Source organism: Erpetoichthys calabaricus, chromosome 1 (assembly GCF_900747795.2).
Source record: "Erpetoichthys calabaricus chromosome 1, fErpCal1.3, whole genome shotgun sequence".
Lineage (NCBI taxonomy): Eukaryota > Metazoa > Chordata > Cladistia > Polypteriformes > Polypteridae > Erpetoichthys > Erpetoichthys calabaricus.
The window spans coordinates 305,701,559-305,725,559 of record NC_041394.2 but is presented as its reverse complement, the minus strand read 5'-3'; the positions used below and the strand labels follow the sequence as shown (position 1 = coordinate 305,725,559).

Sequence of the window (24,001 nt, the reverse complement as noted above, 5' to 3'; positions counted from 1 at the left end):
ATTTGGCTGTCTCCCTTCCCAACAAGTTATTGCAAAAATCATGGTTATTAGTTTGTTGAACTGAGACTGTCCTTGCTAAACCCAGTGCAGCACTGGATTTTGCTGATATCCATATTACTAACCGAGAATGGTAAACCGGATGGCATGGACGCAGGTACACGGTGATGGGACCATGAGACGTACTGCGCAGGCGCGTACAGCTTAACTAACGGAAATAGCAAATAAAACAACCGCCATATTGTGAGTGGCACTACTGCGGAGTGAAGTTAGGAATAATGTGCTGCTTGGGATTGTACAAACCGCTGAACGCTTTACACCAAATTCAAACACAATACAGCTCAACGATACACACACGAGCCCACCTGGATAAGATCAATGAACGCAGGCGCCTACAACAAGCGTCAGAAACTGTGGAAGCAAAGCAGGTACGGGTTAAGACACTACGGGGTCCGCAAAGGTCCACAAAGATAGTACGGAATATATAAGAGCACACCGATCAAAAAAAAATCAATCGTGTAAAAGCACATAGTACATACAAATCATGTGCTCTCTGCGCATAGAAAGCGTATAAGGACAATACGGAGAATAGAGACCCAAAGGCACTGGAGAGAAAAAAAGGCAGATAAGAGATTATGAAAGCAGAGGAATTCAAAAGGCTCAAATGAACGATGGCGCGATACACATGCAGACAAAGGTACACAATATGAAAGCAGTAAAATTCGAAAGTATTGTAGCGTCCCACCCAGGTTGAGGGCTTTTTGGTTTTAAGTGCGTCCACTATTAATGAACATTCATTAGGATTAATGAATATCATTTGCTGTCATTGTCATTCACTTAACTTCCCTGAAGAAACAACTGGCAATACAACAAATGAGTTTACACGTTGTTGTCAAAAGGGTCAGGTTAGACTGCCTCCTTTAGATGAATATCATGAATATCTATGGATGTTTCTAACTAACAATGTACCCGAAAGTAAAAACATTATGGACTGCATTAGATCCTACAATAGTTCATTTGCTTTTGCATTTACTGGGGTAAATATCAGGCCACCAGCTGGCAATGGCCTATACTGCTTTCACGTATGTGGACAAATATTACATCGGATTTGAACAGTGCACCCTGAGCCAAATCACGAACGCAAATATGCACAGATCTACGTGTTAGATCCAGATGGCACACTCTATCAACGATTTTACTACAAATGTTGTGTATAAAGAAGTATTCCAATAGATCCTTCTAATGTGCCATGCTATGGGTTCTTTACTTCCTTTGTTCGTCATCTACACCTTTACAATTCGATATATCTCATACATTCATCAATGTATTTCGGGTTACCCAACACCGGGGGTAGGTGAGCAAAGCGAGCAGGGGGCAGAGCCCCCTTGTACAACACATAACTGCTGCACTCTAAATATTCAGTGCTACATTTGACAGTAAAGTGTACATGTCAACTATGTAATACTGCCTTCAATAATGTTGTAGTCATCAATATTGTCAATGTTTAAAAAGCTGAACTTGAAACAGCCACCTTAATTTGGAATATTCATAGAGAGTTTATGTGGTTCTGCACATTGGGGGTCTATGGCAGTGCAGATTTTAGTAAAGAAAAACTGCACGTTTCGTGCTCTGTGGGTGCACACCATCACAGGCTTTTTGGTATGAAGGCTGAGCTGATTGCTTGTATTATATGAAAGCCTGATCAACTCACCTTTTCCACATTGGCACTCCACAAATTTTAATAAGAATGTCACACCCACAGGAGAATAAATAATTAACTGAACAGTTTTTAAAGCAAATATAAATAGTTTTAATTCAACATAACATCCTAACTCAAACAATAAAGACTAATATTTATCACCATGTCATAATACAGTAGAAAACACAACTGTGGATGAGGGCCCAAAATGTTTATCACCTCAACTGGGTTCCACTTCAAAGCCAAAAACCTGGGACCTCTGGGTCTGAGCCTAATAGTCCCAACCATCATTTATGCGTGTAGAGAAGGACTACATCTGTGACTGGAAGTTTCTTATCTCTGCTCTGTCAGAAAACACTACCATCTCTTTCCCCAGCAACACTTCATTTTAATGTTTTTGTCCAACTATTATAATGGCACAATGTCTGACTTTGTGTTTTCTATCAGTTGCTGAGGTACTTGTTCCATGAGCTTTTGTGCATTTATATATTATAACAGAGGATTCATGAATTCATGCATTTTGATAGATGTCGTTTCACAGATCTGTATGATGAGAGTTTCACAAAGATGATTCTCCTTGACTGCTACCAAACCTTCTACTTTTAAACTCTGTTCTGGTTAACAGACAGCAGCAGTAGTGGGGCACCTGGCTAAGGGCACCAACATGAGTGCCATTTAGATGTGAATTGAGGACACAGGGACACATTACAAGGGGATTGTGGCTTTCACACATCAAATTGGCATTTGTCTATACTACCCATGTGATGGCAGGAACTACCTCTTATAGGGAGAATGTACCATTTCCACTCAGACAATCAGTGGAGTTAGGAAGCAAATTCAGAATTCTAGGTCTTTAAGGCAGCTATGCTAACCACTGCCCAAAACTCAAATGATGAAAATAGAGTTAAACATTCCTTTTCTGAACCCACTTGTTGCAGCAGAGAACTGCAGGGTGTAATGTTCAACAGATCTGTATTTTATGTGGTATCTTGCATACTGATTACCTTTAAAACTGTTACATGGGGTCAATATTTTCTCTTCTGATTTGTCCATAGTACAATCATAAAATTAAACTGCACAGTGATAAAATACCTATCAATACATTGATGAAGAAAAGGAACAGCATTTTTTGGAAATAAGAAAGCTATATAGTAGTTTGTGTGCTTTCATAAAGGTTCTCAATTAGTTTAAGCCCTGTGATCTTATGTAGTGTGGCATTGCAACTTGTCAAACATACAAAATTCATTAGGTGAACCCTTGACCAACGAGATAAAGGTAGACCAATGCCTGATTGGTTCACCATTATAAAGGTCTTCATTTAAACCTTAATTCACAATATGACAAGGGCCACACATAGTTTTCTTGATTGTCATTACAATTAAGGGAAAAGACCATTGACATTCTGCAGGCAGGCAGATTAATACACTTTATTGTGCTTTGAATGAAGGCAAGGTTTAAGCAGACTGTTAAGTCACATGCCTGTCCAACATTTAGTCAGCCTTGAATAACCACACCTGAGCTGGGCTTAAACATCAAATTTGTGTAAAGAAAGATTCTTAAGTCCAAGATGAGAAAAGGCATATTGGGTCCTTGAATCTAGGACCCCCTATTTACAATATGGACCTCTTAAAAGTCTAAAATCACAATTGTGGTATTCCATTTTCCTTAAAAGTTACAGTCTATGTCAGTAAATCTTCTCATTCAGTATCCTTTGGTGTCATGTGTTTAAATTGATTGATTTTGTCAAACAACAAACTTGAACCCGGTTCATCGATAGTCATTGGCTGAGATGGACTTGGGCAAATAAGGACACACATCAACAAGATTGATGCAAATGCCCTTACTGCTTTTTATTTCAAACAATCCAAACAAGGTGCAAAAAGTGCATTGTAGCTCTTCAATAAATCAGCTTGTTGATTTGGTGGGGCTCTCTTTAAGTGATGTTATCAGCTCAGTGTAGGAAATCACAGTGGCCATCACGGAATTGTAGAACATGTAAAGGGTATCACTACCCATATTAATGGAGTGCAGAAAAAGAGTCTGCTCTGCCCTTTCTTATGTAGTTCCTCTGTGTTATGAGACCAGTTCATCCTGAAATTGATGTAGCAGTGCTTGTGTTTAATTAACACTCTGGAGTGAGTTTAATCAATATTCTTTTGCCACAGGAGTTGCAAGTTCTCGATATTCGCTGGACATAACTGATCCTAACAAACAATAACAGCATTCGTTAATTTAGGAAGGTAAACTTTGGATGACCAAATTGGTGCCTAAATTATATACATTATAATACATTATTTCTACAGAACTATTGATGGGTGAAGTTATCATCTTTAACAAATTTAAAGTCCTGCCAACTCAGGGTGCACTTCAGCAGTATTTAAGTATATGATGTAGTGTGCGGCCAGGGCCCTTGTCTAGCCGGGATGCCTCCACGCTGAGAGGACCGAGGGAGCAAGCGTGGCCAGAGAGGTACCTCCCCTGGAATGCTAGATGGCAGCCCCACTGAGTTGTAACAGTGTCTCAGACTCCTGCAGGGCTTCGTGGGAGTTGGAGTTTAGTGCAGCCCTGTTGGGATCCGTGGGTGCCACCAGGGGGTGCTTCAGTAGGATCTGCTGAGCCATTTTGGACAGTTCTTCCACCACACCCAGAAGTGCTGCTGGAAACTAGGTCATCAAGCACTTGGAGCACTTCTGGGCGCAGTATAAAAGGAGCCAGCACCCACTACTTGAGCAGCCAGAGTCGGGAGGAGGAAGACAAAGCTTAACCAGAGGAAGGGAGGAGAGAGATAGAGAAGAAAGAGTATTGGGCATTGTGCTGGGAACTGTGCTGAACATCTGGGAAACGGGGGAAGGCATTTCCACAAGGTAAAAAATAAAGAATAAAAATTGTGTGTGCCTTGAACTTGTGTACCACACCTGTCTGTGTCGGGTTCAGGTGGCAGTGCCAGCCTGGTAGTCCACAGTGATTACAGTAATAGACTCCTCAGTACGACAAGGTTGCAAACAATGAGAAATGCCTAGCTCTAAAAGAGTTATTGTTAGTTTTGTAGTAGCCATCAATTAGAAAATTAATATAATGTACAGACGGTTACTTGAGATCGCCATGCATTGGTTTGTCAATTTTGGTAAGGTTTGCTTGAAGTACACGTCGACTATTCACAACTCTTCTTTGTGGAGCAACATTAATTGTAATGGAGCATGTAATCATGTTTTTTTGTGATTTCATTAAAAAGTAATACAAAGCACAACTAGACAAAAAGATGAAAGACAAGTCAGGTCACATGAAAGAAAAAATAAGGTGACTGTAAGAAGACTGTAGATATCTTAGTTTCAGATTAAAATATAAAACAAATAATTAAATTTACTTAATAACTGCCTGTTTGTAAGAGATGATAGACAACATGTTTAGAGTCAGCATCAGTGTAGTAAGTACTGAAGTCCGGTTTAAAATAATTAAACACAAACATACCAGATCCAGTATGCAAGGAAGACAAAGGTTTCAAGATATACCTTAAACACTATGCCTAACGGAGACCCACAGAGACGAGACAGTTTCACAGTAGAGTGGTGCATGAGACTCCCTATCTTCTAGCATCTAAATGTTTAATTCTACTCCCACATGGCCTTGTGACTGCACTTTGCCCTTCCCTCCCCAAAGTCTGTTTTTATCCAACATGCTGTCATGACAATTGAGTGTATAATCTTGACAATCTTAAAGGAAGATCTTGCAAGTTCGAAAAATCATAGTCTGCTGTTTGTGAATGAAGACCTGAAAAGACAAAACATTTTATTCTACTGGAATCCAGGCACTTCCAGGCAGGTGGCGCAAGTGCATTGAGAAGGATGGAGACTACATTGAGAAATGACATTATCAGTTTTGTTAAGGTTCATTCCATTTTCTAATACATCCCATTTTCCAATTTTAGCTCAACTCCCCCTCGTAGAAAGTAGGATAGAGTAATAGATGAACAAATGGATGCTTATAGAACAGATTGGCAATAAGCATGTTATATGTCAAACTATTTCAAATACCTGTAAATGTGATGTATAAGATGAAAGCTAAGTAGGTCACTGAAAAATTAAAAATCTCTCTACAGTGGTGTGTACTGAAGGTGGATGATAAAACAGAAAAATCTCCAATACACAGCAAACATGAAAAAAAAACACTTCAAAAGAACAAATTTTAAAAAAAAAGGCCAGATAAACTTTTCTGAGAAGTGCACTAAAGAGCAAAACAGCTCAGTTGAAGTGATGAATCTGTGCCTGCTCTATCAGTCCTTGAGAGTTTTTAGATTGGATTAACTAGAAATCTGTAAGGTGATATAGTCATTCTGTGGGTGCTTTAGAAGCATCTTAATCTCTGACTGCTGATAAATATCTCTGGCTGGAAGCCATATTGGTGATTTTCCGATTACCTGACTTGCTTTAAATCAGCAAACTAGATATCTTTAAAATGAAATTACTCTTTCCAAAAAAATGTGAAAGCATGCATTTCTTCAAGCTTCCACTTTTGGAGTAGACAGGGTTAGTTTCAAGTTTATTTGCAAACAGCAGGACACAATACATTAATTTTATGTTCTAGTGGGCTTAATCATAGGATATTTTTTTAGTTTACTTAGTGATTTAATTGTTCTGCCGTGTTTAAAACAAAATAAATTATTTGAATATTTTTGCCTATGATGGCACCATGTTTAACTCTGTTATGTCAGGCATCCAGAATTGTGAGTTTAAATTCGTTATCTGATTGTTGTCAGTGTTAAATCCTCTGTGTCTGCATATTTTTAATCTCTCATTTACAAAAGATGTACAGGTTAGGTTAATTGGTGACTCTAATTTGTTTTTCATTGTACATAACTTTAAGTATACCGTGGATTTAGAAAGTATTCTCACCCTTCACATTTTCCATATTTTGTTATGTTGCATCATTTAAATTCATTTTTCCTTATTTTTGGCACCAGGCTGCAACATAGCAAAATATGAAAAATAAACTGAAAGGGTCTGAATACTTTCTGGATCCAACATATATACAGTGTATGTTCATGGGACCTGCAATGGACTGATACACAATGCTAAGTGGTTTCCCACTTTGCACTTAGTGTTGCCGGGACTGGCTCCAGCCCTCTCTGATTCTAAAGTGGATTAACCTGGTTTGATAATTTAGTTTGTGGATGTCTGAGAAGGAGAACAGGCATGCTGGCTGGGAAAGAGGATAGTTTCTTACCTGGAGGGGAGGCCAGAGCAAAAGGACAGATAGGTTGGCCGGCTGGACCAAGAAACAACTTTTTGCCCAGCTGGAATAATATGATGGCTAGACCAGTGGAAGCTAGAAGTTGGGAGCAGTTCTATTCCTCATACAGCAGGTGGCAGTAGTTCTCTTGTGGTGGCCCAGTTGAGACACCTGCAGTGGTGCTTGGGAGTTGGAGTCTGGAAGTGCAACCCTGTCAGGTTCCCTGGGTGGCGGCAGAGGGCGCTGTCTGGGGGAACCTCCCTACTTGCCAGATGACCTGGAAATGATTGCAAGTGCATACATTGTGGCATTCCCAGATCCAGCTTGAAAAGGAGCCTGCCACCTCACATCAGGGTGTCAGAGTCGGGAGACAGCAGGCAACACTCAATTGGAGGACAGAAGGTGGAAGGATTTATTTGTATTGTGGTTTGTGAATTGATCTTTTGCATGGGTGATTGTTAAAGGGTGTCTTGGGTGAATAATTATCTTGTATTTAATCCCACTATCATGCTGGGCATTACTGTGTCTGAAGTTTGGGGCTCAGAGGCGTCCCCTGCTGGTTACAATGCATAAAGGGGCTGATAAGATATCTTGAGCCTGACCAATTAAGGAAAACTCCACAAAACTCCAACTATTTCTATTTTCCAAACATATTCCATGTGAACAGTGACATTTTTGTTTTGAGAGTCATGAAGTTTTTCTGTGCCAAACAGATAATATGTATCTTCTCTTCTTTACACTAATGAGATGCAAGGGGCAGGAAGATATTCCTGGATGGATAAAGATGAAGCCAACTCTGGATATGATAATTACCTAATATTAATGCTTGATAATAGTTTTTTGTATATTTCATTATTCTTTACATACATATTTCAATTTGAAAAACAATAATAAATCGGTCATTACTTTACAGCAAAACATGGCTGCAAGTTCAAATGTGAGTCTGTTAACATCTTTACCCACAGCAATTTCTATTTTGAATGAGCTTGACAGAGGAGGCAAGGAATCACACCTGACTGCAGGTCAATATCTTGGAAATATTGAGACCAAATCAGCTAACTGCAGAAAGTGTGGGCAGACATCGGGAATTGAAAAGTAATCAGCTCTTCGAGACACCACTTTTAACCTCTTGAGAAGAATGACTGCTCTGTTACCTTTAGCTATTCTGCCAGAGACTATTGTAGTCAGGGTTATTGCTCAGTAGACACCCAGCTCCCCCCAGGGCTGTTCTGATTAAAGACGACTCTCATCTGAACTCATAGCAGCACTGAAATACCACAGGAGTGGCCTCTACAAAAATATATATGTGTTTATACTTCACTAGAAACCTCTTAAGTGAAAATGCATTTTTAAAACTAAAAACACAGTTTTTTTTCTATGTGCTGTGTCGCTTATTAACTAGGTTTGAATTCCTCTATAGAAAATGTCAGGAAAGGTGATAGTGCACCTGAGATGTCAACATGTGCCACCATATTAGTTAACCTATATAAAATAAAATATATATATAAGATCCATCCATCCATCCATTATCCAACCCGCTATATTCTAACTACAGGGTCACAGGGGTATGCTGGAGCCAATCCCAGCCAACACAGGGCGCAAGGCAGGAAACAAACCCCAGGCAGGGCGCCAGCCCACTACAGTATATATAAGATATCCTTTAAAAATCTAAACCTTAAATAATGGATCTTTGATAAGGCAGTATTGGGGCACAGTGTATTATGAAGCTCCTTCATTGCTCCAGAGAAATTGTTCAATTCTAAGCCCTGTTGCAGTCTACATATTCTCACCATGTCTGCCTGAGTCACAGAAAAATGCAATTAGAATGATTGGTGACTCTAATGTGGCCCAGCGCAGGTATATGATAGTGTGGCCTGTCATGCACTGGTGTCCTGTCCTGCCCAGAGTTTGTGCCTGCCTTTACTACTGGGATAGACCCACAGCTCAACAATTGCTTTGATAAACAGAGTGAGGATAAAAACTGGAGTGATGAAAACATTTACAAAAACTACTAGAAATTGAAATAAAATACAATATAGACAATATTAAGTTTTCTGAAAATATTTTTAACAATTCTTTGCTTTTTGTAGAACATCATACATTCAATATAACTGAAGTCCCAAAAAAATCTGTTAATTTATTTTTAGTAAAATGCCTGAAAGAACAAAATAATAAAATTAAGAGACTGTGATATTAGAAACAGGTATGCACTTTGTAGCTGCCATGGAGGAAGGACGGACACTCTGGCTGGGATAAAGGATGGATTCTTACCCGGTCAGGAGGCAATAATGAATGGCCTGGGCAAACAGGCATACCGGGAGCAGTTCATTTCTCTACACGACAGGTGGCAGTATTCCTCAGGGCTAAACTCGATTATGACACCTGCAGTGTTTAATGAGAATTGGAGTCCAGAAATGCAGCCGTGTCGGGGTCTTCGGTTACCACCAGAAGGTGCTACCAAAGAAGGACTGCTCTGGTTTCCACAAGACCCAGAAGTGCTTCAGATGACCTGGGGGCGACACTGGAAGCAGTTCCTGAGTTGAAAAGAGAACTAGCAGCCTCATTTATTTGAGTCACAGTTAGGAGGCAGTAGACAACACTTTAAGGGTGGTGGAAGGAGAGGGTTTATAGTTGTGTATTGAGGCTAGTGATTCTGTAAGAAAGGTGTTGGAGGTAAATAAAACCCTTTTTACTGAACCTGAAATCCTACTGGGCATTATTGACTGTGTCTGGGGCTCAGTGGCACATCCTTGAGGTTACAATGTATGCACAATATGTATTATTTATATATTGTGAGGTTTCTGAACTATTTTAGGACCTCCCCCCCCCCCACCACCACCACCACCAAAATGGGACTGCACGCCGAAGTGTGCCTTGCCGCGTCTGTGGAGGATTGCTTCTCCATTCACAGTGCAGCAGCAGCAGAGCGCCACAAAAACAACTATGAGCTGATCAAGATCACACTCTATGTACCAATGGGTGATACAAGGAACATTATAAATACAGGGAACAGTATAACTTGGCCATTGACCTGGCCCCAACTATGCCTGTTTGCTGTGTCTGTATATAGGAGAGTGGTAGCTCCCGCTGCAATAAATAACCGTTTCAAATCAAATAAAGCTGGTTTTCCTAACACCCTGAAACTCAGCCTCATGTTTTGGGGTGCAAGACATTTGCCTGTTCTACCTAGTAGTCTTCCTTATCACCGTGATGTATCAGAAAGTATTGTGTGCATCCTCTCCAGATCAGGCATTAAAATAACACATAAACCGAGAAACACTCTGTGGCAGTTCTTTTTAATGCCAAATGCAAGAAATCTGGAGCAGAAACATGAAACACAGTATACAGTATACCATACAATGCGTGCCCAACTGTATATGTGGTACAAGGTAAACACGTATACAGGAACATTGCAATGCTGTCAGAAGGAAGGTCCCAAAGTCTCTAATATACTCAAATACCAATTCAACTGGGCACATGTTTAATTGGGACATGGTGCAAGTAATATTTAGGGCAAATACTAAGAGTGCCAGAGAGCTGGCTGAATCATGACTATTGAATGAAAATGCTATTAACAGACAATTGGACATGAACCCAGCACATGCAAGCTTAAAAAGGTGAACATCCAAATAATGAAAAATACTTTAAGACTAACACCCTCTGAACCCCACCTTACTAATCCACCCTCTTGCAGCACCTACCCACCCCATTTGCTATATATTGCCTTTGATTCTTGTATGTCAAAACAGTCTCCTGTAATGATGGCAAGAGGTAGTAGGTGCTGAAAGCTCAGGAATAAAAGACTAGTTTAAGATATGTGATTATTTTTTTCTCCCTTTGTGGATTTCTAGCTATAAATATGTAAATTGTATCACAGACCTTTGCTTATATATATATATATATATATATATATATATATATATATATATATATATATATATATATATATATATATATATGCAGCTGGAGATCCACAAAGGGAGAAAAAATGAATCACGTATCATAAAGTAGTTTTTATTCCTGAGCTTTCAATCCCTGCCAGGGGTCTTCATCAGAGGATAATGCTTAGACTTACAAGAATCAAAGGCAATATATAGCAAACATTACGTGGAGGGGGTGGGGGGGTGTTTAAGTCAGTGTGATGGGGAGGGGGGTATTGGGTGTACAGTTTATTTATTATGAGCATGTTCTTCTTAAGTTTGCATATGCTGGATTTATGTCCAAGTGTCTGTTGATGGTGTTCTCATTTGATAGCCAAGATTCGGCCAGCTCTCTGGCACTTTTAGTACTGGCCTTTAATTTTACTTGTACATTGTCCCAGTTAAATGTATGTCCTGTTGATTTAGTATGCATGTAGATCAATGAAAGTGAGTCCTTTCTTCTGACGGCGTTGCGATGTTACTGTAAACGTGTTGCGATTCTTTTTGAAGTTTGTCCTATGTATACCGCTGAGCAAGAACTGTCTCTTCCATATACATATATCCATCCATTTTCATATATATATATATTTATATATGCAAGATCTGTCCAGAAAGTATCCAGCCAAGTAATTTGGAATAGAGATACATTTATTGAAGAAGATACAAGAAACATTTTACATAGGACAATGACACCTCAGTCCCCTTCAATGTAGACACCTTTGGACCGTACAAAGTCCTCTCAATGTCTCTTCCACTATTCAAAACACTCTGCATAATCCTTTGTTGGAATCGCCATCAGCTGCCTCATTGTATTTTCTTGAATCTCATTGACAGTCTAAAATCTCTTCCCTTTCAAAGGTGATTTTAGTGTTGGGAAAAGCCAGAAGTCACTGGGTGCCAAATCTAGGATGTAGTGGGCCTGAGTCACGTGTGTAATTTGATGTTTGAGACAGACTCGCACTGTCAAGTCACTGATCTTTGTTGATTGCAGCCCGTACACATTCAGCATTCTCAGGTGTCTTTCAACAGATCCTATACATATACATATACATATATATATATATATATATATATACATATACATACATATATATATATATATACATATATATATATATATATATATATATATATATATATATATATATATATATATATATATATATATATATATATATATACAGTGGAACCTCGAGATACGATCACCTCTGTATACGAGAAATTCAAAATACGAGGAAAGTATGAGCGAAAAATTCAGATCTAAATGCGAGCATTGGCTCGCGTAACGAGCCAAGAGCCAGGCTGTGGGAATAGCTCGCGGCTTAGCGAGGGGGCGTGGTAGCAGTTGCGAGCCGCGATCTGCGGTGTCTGCGTTTCTCACTTAAGTGCACAGGTGGGAAACTGCCCACATCCATGATTGTTCCTGTGGCTGATGGGCTGCAGCTGCCATGTCCTCCCCGCATATATAGAGAAGTGCGAGCCGGTTAAGGGGGAGAAGAAGTAAAAGAAAAGAGAGGAGAGAGAACGGAGGTTGCGGCAGGCAGGCAGGCAGGCGTAGGAAGTCGGTGCGGGAGAGCAAGCGAGTCCAGGCTCGCGTGTAGCTGAACAGTGAGCTGAACAGGCGAGCCAAACAGCTGAAGCAGGACGGTGTAGAGAAGGTCAGCTGCATTAAGAGTGTCTCGCCTGTTGCAGAGCCCGCAGGTGAGACGCTAACAGAGAAGAAGCACCGGGGATTGTCATCTGTTTTTTTAAAGACTGCATCCTTTTGACGTTTTAACCTCGTGTTAAAGGATTGTTATTCTTGTGTATTTTAAACCTCCACTTCACAACTGTTTTAAGGATTATTTATTTAAAGATTTATTGAATGCTCTACTGCACTTTGGACACCTGTTTTGATTCTTTTAATAATCAGTTATATTATTTACCAGTGTTATTTATTAAAGGTAGACTACAGTATATATAATTTATCAGTGTTATTTGTTAGGAAAATTGATTTTTATGTTAATATATTTGGGGTGCGGAACGGATTAACTGGATTTCCATTATTTTCAATGGGGAAGTTTGTTCTAGATACGAGAAATTCGCTATACAAGCTCAGTGCTGGAACGAATTAAACTCGTATCTAGAGGTTCCACTGTATATATATATATATATATATATATATATATATATATATATATATATATATATATATATATATATATATATATATATATATATAAACATGCACATGTTGGCATTGTTTTTACATATTTCTATATACATGGAATATATATAGCCTGACATGTGAGGACGTGCAGGACTGAGCTGTAAGGAGAAGATTGATCAAGCACATTGACCCTACATAGAGGTGAGAAAAGATGAAGAGGAAGAAGAAAGAGATACAGTATGTATATATACTGCATAGAAAGATAGACAAAGAATGGATCAATAAAATTTAATGGAATATATAATATCCTGAACTTTTCAGTCATGATAGATTTTCTTGTTGCACTATGAATATTTTCACAATTTTCTTCAATATGTCAACACTGCAATAATGTTTCAAAAGTGTAATTATAGAAAATGTTATTCTTAACCAAAACAGTTTGTATAAAAATTTGGCAACATTAAATATACAAAAAAACAGTATATACTGTATGAACTTCTTGCAAATGGTGCCATGGAACAGCAACATGTTTAAGGCTGTTGGAAACAAAGAAAATCAAGTGCTTCAGATTACTGAAAGGCAAAGATTTGCACTGGGTGTGACGAGGATGGATAGGATTAGAAATGAGTACATTAGAGGGTCAGCTAAAGTTGGACGGTTGGGAGACAAAGTCAGAGATGCTGGGTATCTCTGGCACTGCCCTCCAGTGGTTCAAGTCCTATCTGACTGATAGGCAAGAGTTTGTTAGTCTTGGCAACAGCAGATCCAGCTCAGCGCCAGTCACACAAGGAGTTCCTAAGGGCTCTGTCTCTTTTTTATTTATCATTTTTATGCAAATGACACTCAACTCTATTTCAATGTCAAAAGTGCAACTTCATCAGAGTTTTCTCAGCTCACAACTTGCCTCCGTGAAATTAAAACCTGGATGGAGCAGAACTCTCTCTAAAATTAAATTGCAACAAATCTAAACTCCTGCAAATTGGCACTGAAGCACTACTTAAGAGAATGAGCTCCTTTTCAGTCACTCTTGACAGTGATCTCATCAGACCTTCTTCTGATGCAAAGGATCTTGGTGTCATTTTTGATTCCTCACTTTCTTATTCCGCCCACATAAACCACACTTAGAAACTTTCTTACTTTCACCTTCGTAACATATCCCGTGTTCGCTCATTCCTCTCCTTTTCTAAAGCTGAGAAACTTGTCCTTGCTTTTATCACATCCTGCATCGATTATTGTAACTCGCTGCTGGCAGGTGCCCCTTCTAATCTTATATCACAGCTCCAGTTGATTCAAAACTCTGCTGCAAGAGTCCTTACTCGAACCAACAACAGTGAGCACATCACACCCATCCTGCTTCGCCTTCACTGGCTCCCTGTGTCTTACAGGATAGAATATAAAATTCTATTAATAACCAACAAAGCTTTAAATGGCCTTGCACCGGACTACATCAGTGACCTTCTAAATCATTATGCTCCTGTTCGCCTACTAAGATCCTCTGATTCTGGTAATCTTGTTGTGCCTCACACTAACCTGTGCTCTATGGGTGACAGGCCTTCAGCTCCATAGCACCAGACTTTGGAATGACATCCCGAAATTAATTAGATCAGCTGACTCCATTCATTCTTTTATAAAACAACTTAAAACTCATCTATTTAAGAAGGCTTTTAACTTAACTTAACATTCTGCCCTTTCTTTCAGTTCACCTCACTGCTCAGGATAATTTGTGTGTCTGTTATATCACAAATATAAACAAATAGGTTATTTGTTAGTTTTTTCTTTTAGTATTGAATTTAGTATTTTACTCTCTTTATTGTTCTTTATTCTATTTAATGCTTTGTTATCTGTTTCATTGTTCTATTCAGGAAAACATTTGTATCCAAATATATACCCTGCTGTTTTTTTCTAAGACTCTGTGAAATGCCTTGAGCATGGGAAAGCAGCTATATATACTGTAAATAAAATGTATTATTATTATTATTAGAGAGGCGAGATTATGTTGGTTTGGTCATGTGCAGAGGAGAGATGCTGAGTATATTGGAAAAAGGATGTTAAGGATAGAGCTGCCAGGTAAAAGGAAAAGAGGAAGGCCTAAGAGGAGGTTTATGGATGTGGTGAGAGAGGACATGCAGGTGATTGGTGTAACAGAGCAAGATTCAGAGGACAGAAACATATGGAAGAAGATGATCCGCTGTGGCAACCACTAACGGGAGCAGCCGAAAGAAGAAGCAGAATAACTGCTGTCACCTGATGTGGCAAAAGAGGGTAGAATTGTCACAATTTTCAGCAACAAGTATCTCATAACCGGCTAGCTGAAGAACAGCAGAATTTAGATACACAAAGTCAGGGCTCACCAGGACATGGAAACAAATTGTGGGTGGTGCTGTAATTCATTTAGCACAAATTCATGTTAACAGTTAAATATCAGGCTAAGAGATTCAAGAAAATGGTGATAGTGTTAAAGGTTTTTATTTCATAGCCAGCTGCCTTATCAGGCACATTGAATTTAACTACCAGGTAAAGTTCAAAAAGGCCAATTACTTGGAAATGTGACTTGAATTAAACAAATGGTTAACTTTGTATATATGTAATACAAAATAAAAATCATTAAATCAAATTATAACATAACAGGTTTTAAAGTTTCACAGAAAGTGACACTTTGTACCAATGCTTGAGGCTATAAACACAATTATTAATTTTAACCTGGTAGACGCCTTTACCCAGGAGTGCACCACAGTTGTTTACATACATTACTTTTAACTTGGAGTGTAGGCAGGCAAGTGACTTGCTCAGGATCACCTACTAATTCCAAAGATGGAATGCGCTTGTACTTTACAGTCCAGTCGCATATTCATTAGTCTCAAGGTTACAGTTAAAGTATTGGGTTAAAATTGTATTTTTAGTGTTGGCCACATCTCTCTTCATCGGTCAATGGAAGGATGGGATAAGGCAATTTATTCCAATGAACAGAAAAGCACATAAGACTCAGGAGCCCTAAATTAAATTAAAAATTTTATTTCCCAAATTCATGATAGTATCAGCAGTGTTAAATCCAGTGTGGCGGATGGCCGGGGACCTTGCCTGGCCAGGACGCCCAAAAAGAGGATTGTCGGGATAGAGGGCAGCCCCCTTGGTTTTCAGTGGGGCCACTGGTTATGAGCATGGAGCTTCAACCCTGTTGGAACCTGTGGCCACCGCCAAGGGGCGCATGGACCTTTCCAGGGACTTATTTGGTCACGCTTCCGCCACACCCGGAAGTGTGGCCAGAAGAAGCTCGTTAGGCACCTGGAGTTCATCCAGGTGGCTTATAAAAAGAAGCAGCCTTACTCCATAAGTGGACAGAGTCGGGAGGAGAGGACAAAACCTGAAGAGGAGTGGAGGGAGAAGGACTGGCAAGAAGGGACTGAGTGGTATTGGTGTGTTGCATTGTGTAGGTAAAACTGTGAATAAACATGTGGAGTGTGGCAAAACCTGTCTCGTGCCTGTCTGTATCTGGGTTAGGGTGGTGGTACGCCCCCTAGTGGTTCACACCAGCAGAATTCTTCTAGTTGAAGGAAACAAGAAAAAGCATAAGGATGGAATCCAGGATGCAAGTATACTGTAAGTAAACAAAAAAGTATAAATTCTATCTATCTCTTGTTTATGTGACTTCCCTTCTGCCTTTCAAAATCATAACTGGGTAAGAAAATACATCAAAGTGTTTGCTATCTGTCTCCTGCTACATTTTACCAACAATCTTGATCCAACCCAATTCCTTTCGATAAATCTGCTGTTTAAATAGCAAATTAGTGAGACTTTACATCAATGTTTTATTTGAATCTTAATTCTGACTAGTACAATTGCCGTTCTCACAATATAATCTTAGTAAAGAAATTTAGATGCAGAAGTTCAAATTTTTTATGGTGTCATTCTCTGTGTTAATATTTCTGTGTAGGATTTTCAACTGATGCCTTCAAAGCAACAAGGATGGAGAATTTGGGAAATAAATAAACATAGATCTATCTATCTATCTATCTATCTATCTATCTATCTATCTATCTATCTATCTATCTATCTATCTATCTATCTATCTATCTATCTATCTATCTATCTATCTATCTATCTATCTATCTGTGTGCACTGACACAAATAACTAAAGCTTTGCACATGCTAAAACTGTTTGTCCATTGAGCCACACTGAAAAACCTAAAAATGTGTTCATTGCTATTCTCCGCCATTTACACACACTGCACCTTTACAGAGCAATAAACGCATACCCATAATTTCAAGAAGAAAAGCACGCAACTACATACTCTGCATAATGATATCATTATTTGCATAGGACCCTGACAATGTGTTGTTGTCATAACAGTGAGTTGCCTGTTCCCCCCCAGCCCAATATTCGTTATCCAAAGTTTGTCTACCTAAACCTTCAAGACCCTAGATTTGAAGTCTCTGTGCTGTAAGACGGGGGTCCCAACCTATGGTGCCCATACTCCTAGTGGGTATGAGATGACTTTTCAGGAATTGTGACAAAAAGGAAGTTTATGTTGCAATTTGCCAGAATTGGTGTCTTGCAGTGTGTCGTCCTTTGTAGGTGATTTATAGTGCTCCTGTTCTCTAACATGAAAAAGTCAAGCATTGTGTATGGGTGGAGTGTTTGTAAAGAGAATGGAACTTGAATGTTGTAATGATCCATAGAGAAGGACAAGGTGTAATATTGGTTTCAGTGCAAGCCCTGATCATGAAAGAACAGTGATTTTGAAGTTTTATTAACATTTTTGCCAGGGGATACAAGGGGGACTGAATTGGATGTAACCCTTGTTGCTTACACACAGCCCATCTCTCCTGCTGGCAGTCCTGGCAGTTGCACAGCAAATTTAGCTGTACAGCCCATCTGTTTTTGAACTGCAATGCAGGTGTTATCAGGGGACAAAGCTCGCCAACTGTGTTTCATTGCTTAAAGTTGCACCTGCGCCTGTTGCTTCATGGAGGTCTCTAATTCCGCAAAACTTTTGATTATGTGTGGTTTTCTCACAGCGATTGATGTTTGATAATTGATGCTTGATCATCAATCACGTGTCTAATCTTCATGGAGGACACCATCCATCCATCCATCCATCCATCCATCCATCCATCCTCTTCCGCTTATCCGAGGTCGGGTCGTGGGGGCAGCAGCTTGAGCAGAGATGCCCAGACTTCCCTCTCTCCGGCCACTTCTTCTAGCTCTTCCGGGAGAATCCCAAGGCGTTCCCAGGCCAGCCGGGAGACATAGTCCCTCCAGCGTGTCCTGGGTCTTCCCCGGGGCCTCCTCCCGGTTGGACGTGCCAGGAACACCTCACCAGGGAGGCGTCCAGGAGGCATCCTGATCAGAGGCCTGAGCCACCTCATCTGACTCCTGTCGATGTGGAGGAGCAGCGGCTCTACTCTGAGCCCCTCCTGGATGACTGAGCTTCTCACCCTATCTTTATGGATGACAAATATGGAGGACACATTTACAAGATTATCAAGATTTATAAAGGCAAATTGCTCAATTTATATTTAATTTTATGCACTGTTGAATGCTTATTTTTTTACTTCAATTTGTTCACTCACTGTACTATATGTCGTTCAATTTATGGTTCAAAAATTAGAAATTTGACTTCTTTATCTTCAAATGTGGTATTACTTTTGTAAGGGGAGGAAACATAAATCAGACATTTTCTAGGGGTGCAGAAAATATAAAAGGTTGGGAGCCACTGCTGTAAGATAACTTTTGGTCAATTTCATAGATGAAAGCAGCTCCATTTCTACTGTCGGGGAACCAAGTTAGAACTGTATCTTGAGGCTACTGATGTCCCTAGACCCCAAGCATTCAGCAGCCTTAAAATGTCCAAATGTGTCAAGTATATTCTGGATTCCTGTTTTAGAGAGGCAATACTGGCTCACTCCTTCCAACAGAGAACTGTGTGCTTTGATTTGATGAACCATGAGTCATCATGAGAACTACCCATAAAATGGAAAGTTGATCTCATGTCTCCTGACCTATCAACCAGCCGGAATTCTGACCTCCTGCCGAATTTGGAAATATTCTTGTAATGACATCTGTTGAATAATTTTAACTCTCTAGTCTCCTGTTGAAAAAAAAAAAGGCTTTCCTCCCATTTCGTAGACACCCAGTGTATACCATATAGAGGGCATAGCACAGTTTCAATCCCTGTCATCAGTACCTGTCCACTTTCCCTAACATCTTTACATTCTATCAGATCCTTAGTGACATTTCTCTTAAAGGCCATATAAATAATTATCCTCCGTATTATTATAATATAGGCAAAATTCTATGATTTTTGTTTCATTTTTGTTACTAGCTGTCCTAAACAAAATAAATACTGTACGGATAAACAGTTGTTTAATTCTTAGTTTCTACATAATATATTATTATCTCATAAATATAGAGTAAATAAGCTTGGATCGTCCCTCTTGTTAAATAACTATTGTGCAAATTCATAATACAGTAAATAGCAGGGCAGTTTTTAGTATGTATATGGTGCTAAGCTGAATACATATTTTCAGAATGAAATGCTGATATGCTCTCTTCTCTGTGTAGGTTTCCCCAGTATAGTGGGGTTCTAAGAGTCCCCTAACTCAGTTATCCCAGGAGACAAATAACTATTTAATATTATGTATCCAAATGTTATGCGGTAATTATGGTATGATGTTCCTGTATTTAGCACTGCTGACCTGCATCTCCACAAACACAAGTTCAACTACTGGTCCAGTCATTGGCACTCCAGCTCTTTCTGAAAGACACATGCATTATGTTAAGTCTCAACTCTTAATTGGGGTGCAGTAAGAACATAAAATATTTTCATGTGATATCATTCCCTATCATGAATATTTATTTAGCTAAAGGATTAGTTTGCCCTGGAAAGTGATCATGGTGTGGCAGACGGCTGGGTGCCACCCCCAGCCGGGACACCCAGGAAGACAGGAGGAGGGTTCATGCGTCCTCCAGAACAGGAGAGGGCGACCGCCCTGGTTCCATTAGGGGCCACGGGTGCAGGGCTTGGAAGCCCCACCCTGTAGGGGCCCGTGGTCTCCGCCAGGGGACGCCCCCATGCCTGAAGAACCCGGAACCCCAACACTTCCGCCACACCAGGAAGTGCCGGGGGTAAGAAGACTGAGAACACCCGGAGGGCTTCCGGGAACACAGCCGGCACTTCCGCCACACAGGGGAGTGTCTAGGGAGTGTCAGGGATCACCTGGAGCCCATCCGGACACTTATAAAAGGGGCCGCCTCCCTGCAAAGAAGGACTGGAGTCAGGTGAGGAGTGGACAAGGTTTTGGAGGCAGGAGAGAGGAGGCGGCCTGAGAGCAGGCAGAGAGAGTGAGAGCTTGGACTTTGGGGGAGATTGGTGCTGGAGGCACTGGGTTTGTGCACTTTATTGGACTTATTATTATGAACAATAAACGTGTGGTGGACTTGAATATGGTGTCCGTCTGTCTGTGTCCGGGCAGCTTATCACAATGGTTAGGATCGCTCTGTCCAAAGTATTGCATATGCATACTGACTGTAGTGTGATGCAGACACTTACGTTTGACTGAAATGTGAAAACAGTGGAATGTGGTGGAAACCAACAGTTATGATTATCCATTTATCTATTGAATTTCTTAACCAGTTACTCCAATTCAGAGTGCAGGGAATTGAAACCTGATTGTGCAGGATGATGGACTGAATCGAGGAATTAAACAGGACATCATTCTATCACAGGACACACTAATGAATACACACCAATTTTAAAAAGAGTTTAAACACATGTCTTTGAGATATGGGTGGAAAACGCTGACAATTCCCCTTGGAGATTAATAAAGTATCTATCTATCTATCTATCTATCTATCTATCTATCTATCTATCTATCTATCTATCTATCTATCTATCTATCTATCTATCTATCTATCTATCTATCTATCTATCTATCTATCTATCTATCTATCTATCTATCTATCTATCTATCTATCTATCTAGGGATAGCTGGAAAGTCCACATAGACCATTTAGGTCAGCAATGTGAGGCAGCAGTAGCACTTTCATTCTGTCCTGAGCATATCATAATCATTTTTCTTTCAGTATAGTAGAAGAAGAAGAACAGGAGAATGTCTGGTGAGAGATTTGCTAAACAGGAGGCTAATAGAACTGAGTAAGTTGGATTAAATACATCTTCATTCATGCAGAACACAATGATTATAATGATGAAAAATTATATTTTTGAACATGTTTTCCTTCATATAGTTGCAGGGGGCCAGAGACCATCTCAGCAGCACTGAGAAGAAAGCCAACCATAACATCAACTTTAATGACTTGATTTGAATTACAATTATCCAGTAATGTGCCATACAGCATCATTCATCATGAGTACCTTTAAAGCACTTTGCAAAGCAAACAATACTTTGTGTACAAGAATCCAAAAATGTATGAAGATGTGAATCAAAGGGGTTACATTAGGGATATAAGAAAAAAAATGAGAATTTCGAAAGCGAAAGGAAATACTGTATATGCATTTGTAGAGAATGAAGAGCAAAAAATGTAATCATCTACATAGTACACTGAATACGAAGTTGTCCTTTACAGACACCATATTAATTTTTCCCGAGGTAGACATCCAGTTCAGAGATGGTACCTGCTTTACACCCAGTGCTGCTGGGTTAGGCTCCATGATGGAAGAATGAATATTATTTTTCAAACTCCTGTCTTGTACACTACAGGATTGAAAATGTCTATTTTCTAACAATATTAGTGAAACTTTAGCATATACCTGAAATCAAATATTAGGATTTCACAAAAATTGCACACTAACTTACACATACACACTAAGGTCGCTATAGAATTTATAAAAACTGGATCACTGAGAGAACACCCTTATGCAGACAAACATTTCAAATGAAACATGGTTCAGGGCAGAACTAAACTGAAGCATCGCACTCAGCCATCTGACGTGACATAGTATCATGTCACCTAACAACAGCAGTGTGGTCTAGAGGACTATGAAATGGAGTTCTGATCGCTACTTTCTACAAAAGTCTCAAGCTGTAGTATATCTGAATGACATTGCACGACTAACTACTATTATAATATGCTACATATTTAAAGCTCTTTTTAAATTTCTATTTAAAAAAAATAAACCTTGAACAGGGCCGGCACAGTGGCATGACCCTGTGTTAGGATATAGCGGGATGGACAATGACTGACTGACATCCTTGAACACATTCGTATATACTAAACCAATAGCTATCTATATATGTATAAATATAACAAACAACATTAAAAATATGAATATAACACATAACTATATGAAAATTATATACTCCACATCTTCTGTATACAGAAAGAAGTATATGGAAATGGCATTACCTGTATTTACAATTCAGATTGGGACTTGCTATCAATCCAATTTAGTACAATTTTACTTTGTTCTTAAGAAACACGCTCATATAAATGACAATATTATACTATGGCTAACATTTTAATACTGTTCATTGAAAAATGAGTGCACAGTTCTAGTTTGTTTCTGAGCTTAATGTGAGATGTCTATTTATTCTTTTTCCACACATTTTCATTTATAGAGCTTTACAGTATTTTAAAATTCGACTTCTCTGATATTCCTAAATACATTTATTTGGTATTTAATATGATGGCCACAATGCCTTTCCCCTTTTTCTGCTTACATACATTTTTTTCATTATACATATAGAGTATATAATTAAAACCTGAATCCTGACATTCATTAATAGTTCACCAGTATATTTACTGTAATAGCATTAAAATGTGCAGAAAATAGTAAGGAATGAAAGTGGTGAAAACATTTTAGCTCATAAAATCACCAAGACAGACAGTAATTTGTGAGCTTTCTAAAACAAATATGCATATACAGTACAGTATACTCTATATATTCTGCACATTCACATATATTTGCAAAATATGCTTTTCAAAGTTTATAAATAACCATAATAACCTTCATTTAGTGTACACTGTATAGGGTTACATTATAATAATAACTTCATTTAGTGTATACAGTGTAAGATACTATATTACATAATGTCTTTTTTTTAGTATAAAAAATTGCTTAGATTCTGAAGAAAAAAATTAGTTGGGAATTGAACTTACAGCATTAGAATAAGAATAATATTTTTCAGTTAAACACAAATGAAAAACACTCATTACACATTATTCTATTTCATTCATTAAATTAAATGAATCCAACACAGCAAAGACATCACTTCAGTATTTTAAGACATGTAAACATGAACATCTCAGATCACAGATCTGTCCCTAAATCAGCCCAAGCTGCTTCTAACAACTCAGGCACAGTGCTCTCACTTGAATTGTAGCCTTCAAGCTAATGCAGTTAGATAAAAAGACTTACCTGAGTGTACTCCATCATAGGTCACAAAAAGGAGCACCAAGCAAATAAGCTGAATTCTCATCTTGTAATTATCAGTCTAGAAAATGCTTGAGTCCATATGGAAACAAAGAGGCAGAAAGAACCAAACAGTTTCACTGCTTCCTATATCACAGTCTTTCTGACTGGGTACAGAATAAAGAGAACATCTGTCCATTCCCTGAGTTTATAAGCAGTAGAACGACATCATTACAAGTCTCCACCTCCTCTCACTTCCAAATTTCTTTCAAAGCCTCGACAGAATATGATGTCACTTCTAATTATGCTGTTCATCATCACTTACGCAGATCCAAGATCTCTTGCACTCCTGTCAAATGACTCTGTAACTAAGTGGCTGACTGTTAAATATAAGAGACATATTAAAAGGCTAAATATGTTTGCATTGTTGCATTTTGAAAATGTAGTATTCCTATTTCTGCAAACTGTGGTATCCCTACTGCTGAGAAAAATGATATAATGAAAAGAGCATACCTGTATATTTACTGTATAATAACAACAGATGCACAATGCTACAATTAATTAATTACTTTTTTCCTTAATCAAACTGCCCTATTTTAAGCTAAACATATTATAATGTAAGCACACAATCATTATGTTG

The 24,001-nt window shown here is 38.9% G+C and overlaps 1 protein-coding gene across 1 annotated transcript in view; it reads right to left on the bottom strand.

Annotated features, from left to right (window-relative positions):
- The window catches only part of nts (neurotensin), an 81,310-nt gene extending 57,767 nt beyond the window's left edge, over positions 1-23,543 (bottom strand). The window contains exon 1 of the mRNA XM_028795190.2: positions 23,368-23,543. Coding sequence (XP_028651023.1) covers positions 23,368-23,428 — 61 coding nt within the window. The 5' untranslated portion in view covers positions 23,429-23,543. The remainder of the gene's footprint in view (positions 1-23,367) is intronic.
- Positions 23,544-24,001: the final 458 nt, after the last annotated feature.